Source organism: Patiria miniata, unplaced genomic scaffold (genome assembly GCF_015706575.1).
Source record: "Patiria miniata isolate m_02_andy unplaced genomic scaffold, ASM1570657v1 HiC_scaffold_3, whole genome shotgun sequence".
In the NCBI taxonomy this organism is placed as follows: domain Eukaryota; kingdom Metazoa; phylum Echinodermata; class Asteroidea; order Valvatida; family Asterinidae; genus Patiria; species Patiria miniata.
Window position 1 is genome coordinate 41,943,181 of NW_024037069.1, and position 10,037 is coordinate 41,953,217.

A 10,037-nucleotide genomic window follows, 5' to 3' on the forward strand; every position below is an offset into this window, starting at 1 on the left:
AACCCCAAGATTGATAATCTCTGAACGGCACTCTACATAATTATATTTATAAAATATATAAACCTCCGGTTGCAAAGGGAGTGACGTCAAAAGTCACGGGCTATCATCAGTCCGACATCCCACCACTCTCCGCTCTGAGAAAAAGAATGTCGCTGGTGACAACCTGGGACTCGAGCCTCAAACCCCCAGATTGATGATCTGAGATCGGCACTCTACCGACTGTTTTACTGGCTCGCACTTACCAAGCCGGGTATTTAAAAAATATATATATATATAAACCTCTGGTTGCAAAGAGTGATGACGTAAATAGTCACGTGACGTCGTCAGTCCACAATCGCACCCCACCCAACCACTCTCCGCTCTGAAAAAATGATGTAATTGGTGACAACCTGGGGCTCGAACCTCCAACCCAAAGATTGATGATCTGAGAACGACACTCTCGCCTGACTGGGCTGCCGGCTTGCACTTACCAAGCCGGGTATTTAACTTGAACATCCCACCCCAAGATTGATGATCTGAAAACGGCACTCTACCGACTGGGCTACCGGCTCGCATTTACGTAAGCTGGGAATTTATGAATTTTATAAACCTCTGCTTGCAAAGAGTGGCGATATCAAAAGACATGTGTTGTCTGCAGTCCCTCCCACATCGCCTGCGCTCTAAGAAAAAAAAATGTCGCAGGTGCCAAACTAGGGCTCGAACCTCCAACACTAAGATTGGTGATCTCAGAACGGCACTCTACCGACTGGGCTACCGTCTTGCACGGACTAAACCGATAATTTTAAAATTATATAAACCTCCGTTTTCAAAGGGTGCTGACGTCAAGGTCACGTGTCGTCGACAGTCTCTCCCTCATCCCCTGCGCTCTGATGAAAAAAAAATAAATGTGGCTGGTGACAAGCTGGGGCTCGACCCTCCGAACCCAAGATTGATGATCTCAGAACGGCACTCTAACTTCTGGCCGACCGGCTTGCACTTTCCAAGCCGGGAATTTATAAATTAATTAAACCTCCGCTTTCAATCGGTGCTGACGTCAAAAGTCACGTGCTGTCGTCAGTCCGACATCCCACCACTCTCCACTCTGAGAAAACAAAATGTCGCTGGTGACAACCTGGGACTCGAACCTCCAATCCCAAAATTGATGATTTGAGAACGGCACTCTACCGCCTGAGATACCGGCACGCACTTACCAAGCCGGGAATTTATAAAATATACAAGCATCCGGTTGCAAAGGGTGTGACGTCAAAAGTCACGTGCTATCGTCAGTCCAACATCCCACTACTCTCCGCTCTCCGAAAAAAAGTGTCGCTGGTGACAATCTGGGGCTCCTACTTCAACCCCAAGATTGATGATCTGAGAACGGCACTCTAACGACTGGGCTACCGGCTCGTACTTACCAAGCCGGGAATTTAAAATATATATAAACCTCCGTTTTCAAAGGGTGGTGACGTCAAAAGTCACGTGCCGTCGTCAGTCCTCCACCCCACCCCGCTCTGAATATATGAATATAAATATATATAATTAGAGACAACCTGGGGCTCGGACCCAAGATTTATGATCTATCCCAAGATTTATGATCTAAGAACGGCACTCTATACCGACTAGGATACCGGCTCGCACTTATCGCACTCGCACTTTATAAATTATATAAGCCTCCGCTTTCAAAGGTGCAGACGTAAAAGTCACGTGTCGTCAACAGTCCTTCCCCCATCGCATGCGCTCTGAGGAAAAAATAATTGTCGCTAGTGATAACCTGGGGCTCGAACCTCAGATTGATGATCTGGGAACGGCACTTTAACGACTGGGCTACCGGCTCGTACTTACTAAGCCGTGAATTTATAATATATATATAAACCTCTTGTTGCAAAGGGTGGTGACGTCAAAAGTCACGTGTCGTCGACAGTCTCTCTCACATCGCCTGCACTCTGAGGAAAAAAATAATTGTCGCTGGTGACAAGCTGGGGCTCGAACCTCCAACCTCAAGATTGATGATCTAAGAACGGCACTCTACCGACTGGGCTACCGGCTCTCACTTACCAAGCCGAGAATTTATTATATATATAAACCTCTGGTTGCAAAGGGTCGTGACGTCAAAAGTCACGTGCCATCGTCAGTCCCATACCCCACCCTACCCTACCACTCTTCGCTCTCAATAAAAATAATATATATAATTAATGACAACCAGGGGCTCGAAACTAAGACCCCAAGATTGATGATCTAGGAACAGCACTCTATATCGACTGGGCTACCGGCTCGCACTTACCAAGCCGGGAATTTATAATATATATAAGCCTCTGGTTGCAAAGAGTGCTGATGTCAAAAGTCACGTTTCGTCGACAGTCCCTTCCCCTATGACCCTGCGCTCTGAGGAAAAAAATAAATGTCGCTGGCGTCAAGCTGGTGCTCGAACCTCCGACCCCAAGATTGATGATATCAGAACGGCACTCTACCGACTCGCACAGAGGGAAAAAAATATTGTCGCTGGTGGCAACCTGGGGCTCGAACCTCCAACCCCAAGATTGATGATCTCAGAACGGCACTCTACCGACTGGGCTACCGGCTCGCACTTATCACGCCGTAAATTTATAATATATATAAACCTAAGGTTGCCAAGGGTGGTGACGTCAAAAGTCATGTGTCGTCGACCGTCCCTCCCCCATTCCCTGCGCTCTGAGGAAAAATAATTGACAGGGCTTTTCACTTCTTTTGAATGACACCGGTGTATATGACCCGTGTTATAAAGCTATCACGCGGCACGGCTGTACAGGCGTAAACTTGAAGGTACGTCTGGCAAACCCGCGGTGGACCGTCTGATTCACATGGCTAGTTAACTTGAAAAGACAGATTGTTAAAGGTTTTTAGGAAGGATTGAGATTCCTTTTTTCTTCTTATGATGAATATCGAGCCTAGATCCTTTTTGTTCGTGCAAGGCCGTTCCCTACACAACCTAGCGCTCAATTGTGATTTTTTTTCTCAACAAGTTCACAGCAGTGATTGCAAATGAATGCCGCCTGCTTACGCCCGTGTTAAAAGTCGCTGTACACGGCCTAAATCCTGTACCGTACCTATATAGTATCTATCGGATCCTGCCATAGCGTAACTACTGATACCAGCAATGGCGTGCCGCGTGGCGTCAATAGTGGTGGTTGCTGTTTTTCTTTTGGTCCAAGCGGTGGCTGAGGAACCTAAACCATGTTGCTGGATCAGTCAGATGTATGGAGCATGCAGTAAGTTTTAGGGGGTTGAACGTATGTAAGATCCTAACACTACCCCAATACCTATGTTCCTCAATACCTATGTTTCCCAACCCTAACCCTAACCCTAAGGAATCCGGGGAACATCGTTATTGGGGAACATAGGTATGGGGGAACATCGGGTAGACCCCGGTGTGTGCTGAAAGCATCGGGCCGAGCTGACCACTCACAGGGCTACCGGATGAAATCAAACATGTTGAATGTTTTCGCATCCGATTTCACCAGATTCGATATGTCACCGGAAATTCACACGAATCAACTTTGACGGATGCCATTTTGGGTCATCATGGGACCGTTCATCATGTGACCGGTCATCATGTGACTGATCAATCAAGATACCGATTATATAGAACGGAATCAGGCATGTGTGCGGGTAATGTTGCAGTCTAACCACAACGCGTATCGGTTTACTGGATATCGGCCATCGTACAGAGGTGTGCGCTGAAAATTCGTACCGATATGGCCGTACACCGCGCGAACGGATGAAACCTTACTTGTTTGAGTTTTTTGCATCCGATGTTTTTTACCGGATCCGATTTTACCGGGCGCTTATGAAATTCCAATATAAAATTCCAACATGAATGTTTCTTGGGGTGATTACCATTAGAAAATATTCTGTCAAAAATTATTTCGAGAGAAAGGCAACTCCGTGTAAAAGTGCGATAGGAAGGTCACGGATGGGTCCAGAAACTCAAAGACAAAATGGCGTACTTTCAGGCTCTATTGATGAACAAAATCGTGGAAAATGTTGACTTGTTCTGACTTTTTGACCGGAAGGTCTTTGTGAATGGGGAAAAAAATTGCTCTGCTGGTATAAGCAGTGTGATTCGTTTCTTATGTCTCTGACTTTGCACTTAAGCCTTTTTAATATTGTAACTCCACAGTGGTCCAGGAGGATAAAGAGTTGGAGGATGGGACTATAGTCGTGGAGGACACGCTCGCCGAGTTTGCCTACGATAAGACGTTCAGCGCTAAGGCCTTCATTTTCACCGAGACCTTTGAAAACGGCACCCAGCTCATCGCGCGGATTGTAGAGTTATCTGATTTGGTAAGTTTACATATAGTTCGAGCTCCAACAGCATGTATGCATGAAAACTCTCCATTTCCTCCGAAACTGCCTGAAAGCTGGATTGTTTTTCTGAATGCCCAACTTACTTTTCCTGTGTTAGTAACTAGTTCAGTGTGCTTCCAAAACAACTGTCACGTTGTAAGAAAGTTATACTTAAAAGGCAATAGTGCAAATTTTCCACACTTTTCTTTAACAGGTAGCCGACAACCGATGTGAGTTACGGAAAGACTCTAATAACTGATTGAGCCCCTTTTATAAGACTAACTAGAACCTCTACCTCCCGAAAAAAACTGTCAAGTCTACATTGTGAACAGACTTCTTGTGATTCGACTTGTTACCCACTTGTCACCCACTCACAGTTGACTCAATTTAGACTCTTGTTTCTTACAATTTCAGGCTGTCTCAAAAATGTCTCAAAAAAGTCCAACAACTTATTTTTCTCGATTTTTTTTATTTTAAATACCATGAGATGATTGAGTGTTTTCTCTACCCTTGACAGGATTTTTGTTCTGATGGATTTGGACCTTTTGTTTAAAACTCACGGCAAAGTTTGTAAAGACTGTCCAAATCTGTTTGGGCCACTTTCTTCACCTTTTTGGTTTGTGAAGACATTATAGATACCAAAGTGGCTCAAATTGGAATTCAAATCCTTTCATTTAATTAGGTGTATCTCTGGACTGGAGTGTCCAAACGAGATGGGATAAGGACCATTGTGTACAGTATTTACTACACTTAAGCAAACAAAGATAGTGCTAGTATTTTTAATATTTATGGTTGACTGCTTCACCATTTGAGACACCATGCATTTAAGGATAAGTCACAACAATCTTGAGGTTTTTTTTTTTAATTTTCATTTTCTTTTGCGCACGTTGATCCCATAGGGGATAGCCTACTTCATCCAGGACAACCAAGGCCAGACGAAATGCTCGAAAAAGCGGATCCCTGCCCGGTTCAAACCAAACTGCGTCCCTGGTAAATTATTTGTAAAGCTTGACTTTAACGGGATCACAACATCACAATCAATGATTCAATAAAATAGGTCTTGGTTTCAGTACCGTTCAAGGAAATATGAGCACTCTATACTGTTTGCATCTGTGACCTTGGGCACCCTTCAAAATCTTTCAAAATGTACCCTGGGGATTTTTTTGGCCAGACAGACGAAGTTTCGAGCCAGCCTTTTACTATTCACAGGGCTGACCCTTTACAGGTGAAAATACATGTACAACGACTTTTTAACACTTTATCGTCAAGGGTTCATTTTGAATTATGCAGAATCTTGTAGAGTTGAGCATAATGAAGGATTAGGGAGGTTCCTGGCACAAAACTACAAATAAATCCTACATTCTGTCGAATGTCCAATGATGCCCTTAAATGATTTTAGGAACCATAAGCAAGTGGCTAGAATGTATAGAATACATACAAAAGTGTCCTTTCAAATGGGAATTTTAAGTACTTTTCTAGTTAAAAAACAATTACTTTTAGCAAGTGTAAACCATATTTGCTTGGGTATTAACATTAGGCCCCTAACTTACTTTTGAGAACTTAAAAATGTTGGTGCATTCCAAAGGGACACGATTTACGTTTATGTTACAGAAGCGGCTCGATTTTGGTCTAACGCTACTCTTGGTGACCACGCCCTCAATGGCAACATATGGGAACGCAACAAATTTGAGGATGGACTGCTTACCAACACGACTTACTTGATGGCGGCCGACTACTGCGTGCCACTTTCTGTCAACCATGTCGTTTATAACTTGAACCCAAGCCCGCCAGGTAAGTCAAAGAGGTGTAGCACTCAAAGGGCGTCAATGCAGTCGATTCTCAAAAGTGGTGGGACTCTCTTATAATCCGGATCCAGAGGGGGGTTTGGGGGTCGTTTGGGTGTCACGTTTGTATTTGTGCACTATTCTTTAATATAGTGTTAATGATCGTCGGATTTGAACAGCGCCCCCATTGAAAGTATGGTGCCCCCCCCCCCTGGAGGCAAAGTGTCCGAGAAATACCAAACTCCGACATTTCAGCATTGATTTGCTGATGAACCCCCTCCCCCCCCCCTTGCAAAAAAATCCTGGATCCGCCCCTATGGACCACATTCTTTAAAAGAGAGTTTTAAGAATTTACTCGTTTTTTTCTTTTCTTTTTTTTTTTACTCTTCAGTTAGTATTTTTAATTTTTGTATTTTTCACCCTCAAGTGTCCCATTTATGTGCTGGATTTGCTTCAAACAGCCAGCTCTGTTCTCTATGTTTATTGAAATAAAATGGATTTTAAGAATAAAATTTTAGGCTTTTTTATTATTCCCCATCTTTATCAAAAACTGTACCTCCCCTTGCATAAAACAAAATGCAATTCGAAATTGCGCTTTTAGATTCACCGCTTAGACTGCTGAGGCCAAATTCAGAAAGGAATTGACAAGAGTTTGGATTAACGGCGTAGCATCTTTGTAATTTCTTTCCCACTCCCCCAAATTACGAAATGTGTCTCCGCCCCCAAAAGAGAAAGTTTCAAATGTTTCATCTACAGTAAAAAGTATCGATATATGATTCTCCTTGTGGGCATATTTCACCAAAATTATAAAATTGACGCCCCGCCAACAAAAAATTCAGAGAAAATGGGTATACCATTGTTCAGTACGTCTTCATGTCGGCTCAAACGCACTTTTCTAGAACCACAAAATGGACTCGAATTTCACAGTGTTTCATCAATGATCCCTGAAATGTTCAATGAATGTTCTACCTTGATTGCATATGAAGGACGATTTTCTTTTTACCATAAGCAAACTGACTACTACCAAAAATAAGTCCAATCAAGCAACCTGGAGACCGTCAAGCTTTGCTTATCAAAAGTTGAACAAAGACATATAGTGAGACAGTATGTGAAACTGTTACCCTGGAACACCATTTTTGGCCCATACAAAGTAATTTCAATCATTTTTTCCCTCCAATTGTAGAGGTGGATCTTGTCACCTATGACTATGCTGACGTTAGGCTTGGAATTTGTGACAGAGACAAGTTTTTTCACATTCCTGAGGAGTGTTCACAGGTAACAACATGGAAGATATCTTGATCTGAATTTGCCAAAATTTCCCCATACTTTTGCATGGTGATTCTCCACATGTAGGCTTAACTACAAATGTAGCCCTAAATCCTCAAATTTCAAAACATTTTGTTTGCTCGGTGGGTGTTAGGGGTAACTTGCCACTTCAAGATAACCTTGGGATGCTGGACTCTCGGTGACAGTGATACTCATCAATTTTCCTCTTGTTTTCCACCAACATCTTGCCAAAGTTGCCTGTCGATTTTCTTTGATTTTCTCAGTCTCTCACGTATGCTGGTTAAAGGCATGTAGCATCATTTGATCCAAAAAAGTTTTCTACTAACGAATTAATATCATAAAGCTTTACTTGGATAAAGTTCGTACTGGTCGTAAACACACTTGAAATCCGTCTGATTTGCTGCCATTTAGAAGAAATCAAGAAATGTATGATTCCCAACTATCAGTCATCACTGTGCTACAACATAGTGTTTCGTGATCAGAGGGTTGTGCACAAAAGATGTCTTTGTTTCACTCTTTTTCTCGAAAAGTGTACCATATGCACTGGGCTTCAACAGGTTAAGTTTTGAACATTCGTTTTTGGATTTTGAGTGGTGTTATTTAATATTGAAAACGAACAAAATGAGTTTCATCGGCTTTCCCCAAAATTTAGATGGTTGTTTTGATCAACTTCCCCCAACTCATTTGAATCTTTCCCTTTTTTTTCATTTCACAGAGTCAGGATGCCATGACGCCGTTCATGGAGAAGAAGCTGAAACAACGTCAGATGATGGAGATGCCCTTCCGTCTGGACACACTCATGTGATTTCGAAGCTCGGCAATGTACGCTATATCAAGCCTAGAATGAGTTTTTTGTATTGATATACAATGTAGTTGTTAGAATAAGTTTACAAAGTAACAGACGGTCATGGCAAAAAGCTGGTGATTATGCCAGGTGACTCTGAAGTTTACTCAAAGTAGTTGGGATTACTTCGGCGTTTATTCTACTTTTCTCATTTACAGTAGTTGATACTCTTGTATCACAATGTATTTAACAGCACGTGGGTTCCTTTGCTTATATTGCCTTTTTTTTCCTTTGGAGCAAGAAAATTGCTCAAACCCTCAAGTAGATGCAAAACAGCCTGTTGAGGTTTAAACCCAGTGGCTTTAATACATTGTGAGAAAATACTTTTTACCGGATCCTGTAATTGAATTTCATTGCTAACGCCGCGGGCACACTATTTTGAAACCACTTTCTAGCAGCGATACCATTTTATTTTTCAGGCGGAAAACAGAGGCGCACCCGTGGGGGGGGGGGGGGGGCAGTGCGCTCGGGGGGCTTGCCCAAGAAGTTGTCCATTTTGTAATTTTTTTTTTGTCAATTTTATTTTTAGTCCTACGATTTGACTGTGGTGAAATATTTGTGTGGCCTATTTTCGAGTTATATAATAGGGGTGAAAATTGCGGCTCAACGTCAAAAAAAAATCCCCCCCAAAAAAACAAACCCCACATTTTCTGCGGCCAAACATTTTGGGAAAACATTCTTTCTTTTTTTTAAATCAAACTTCTAAAAAAAAATTGCGATCCCCCGCTCGAGCCCCCCCCCCCCCCCCCCCCCGATGTTGTCAATTCATTTTTTGGGGGGGGGGGAAATTTTCTCCTAATACCCCGATTTTACCGTGGTGACATATATGTTATTATTATGTGGCCTATTTTCGAGTAGTATAATAGGGGTGTAAATGGCGCCACCAAGGTCAAAATAGAAAATAGTCCGCCCTCCCCCCCCCCCCCCCCCCCCCAAAAAAAAAAAACCACAATTCTGCGGTCAAATTTTTGGGCAACATTTTTTGAAAAAGGTCTTAACAAATTTGACAAAAAATTTTTTACGGCACTAGCACTATGCACTTGAGACCGGTCCAACTAGACTGTACTCATTCCCGCCGCACACGAGAGCTACGTGCTGAGCAAAAACTCTCTCGAGACCGTTTGCTCAGCTGCAGCACGTAGCTGGCGTGTGTGGCGGGCTTTAGGACAATTTTCTACAGGTGCTAATCAGGTGCCAAGAACAAAATATTATGTGCTTTCCTTTGCAAAACTTAATTGAATACCATTCTTTTAACATCTCATGCACACTGCAAAATGTATAATGTGTTTTGCCTGTGAGAGGTTGTCTGTTTTTGTTTTGTACTAGCTGCATGATATGGTCGGGCCGTTGTAGTTCCCGTATTTCATATGACACACTATCATCCAAACATGGATTTAACTATTAATATTATCCTACAAAAAAAACACAGAAATGTCCTAACTCCTTGAAATCGCCATGCAATATTACTTACGATCTACTTTTAGTACATGTATGTCTATTACTGAGTTCTTCACCTAAACAGCGACCCAAACCCTTGAAAACTCTTGGACTCAAAATTTCAGCCATCTCTTTTTAATAAATACATATCTGCATCCGCCGCTGCTTACACCCGTCATTTTCTGCACAGTTTCATCTGTACCATTTTCTGGTATACTATGTTTCTCTCTCAGACCTCTGGGCTATTAACGTCTATGATGCTGGTTGTAATGTGTTTTGGACTTCAAAGGGGACCGTTAATTCCTTCTTTACTTAATTGGCTAGTGAATTTAGTCCATTTTCTACTCTTTAGCCTCTTTCAGAAATAAACCGCAGATGAC

General features: G+C 42.5%; 1 protein-coding gene across 2 annotated transcripts; it reads left to right on the forward strand.

The window, feature by feature from the left end:
* Positions 1–2,801: 2,801 nt before the first annotated feature.
* LOC119737743 lies at positions 2,802–8,496 on the forward strand. 2 transcript variants are annotated; one of them, XM_038212305.1, is made up of 6 exons: positions 2,816–3,227; positions 4,139–4,302; positions 5,205–5,295; positions 5,917–6,096; positions 7,273–7,364; positions 8,092–8,496. In XM_038212305.1, the coding sequence occupies exons 1-6, from the start codon at positions 3,116–3,118 to the stop codon at positions 8,179–8,181; spliced, it is 729 nt and encodes a 242-aa protein (XP_038068233.1). In that variant the 5' UTR covers positions 2,816–3,115; the 3' UTR covers positions 8,182–8,496. The 2 variants fall into 2 exon arrangements, with proteins under 2 accessions (XP_038068234.1, XP_038068233.1); XM_038212306.1 differs by lacking the exon at positions 7,273–7,364 and having other exon boundaries at positions 2,802–3,227.
* The last annotated feature ends 1,541 nt before the right edge of the window (positions 8,497–10,037 follow it).

Coding starts and splice junctions, on each gene's coding strand:
- LOC119737743 (XM_038212305.1), top strand. CDS start 3,116: ATGGCGTGCCGCGTGGCGTCAATAGTGGTGGTTGCTGTTTTTCTTTTG. Junction 5,296..5,916: donor CAAACCAAACTGCGTCCCTG/GTAAATTATTTG, acceptor TTTATGTTACAG/AAGCGGCTCGATTTTGGTCT. Junction 7,365..8,091: donor TTCCTGAGGAGTGTTCACAG/GTAACAACATGG, acceptor TTCATTTCACAG/AGTCAGGATGCCATGACGCC.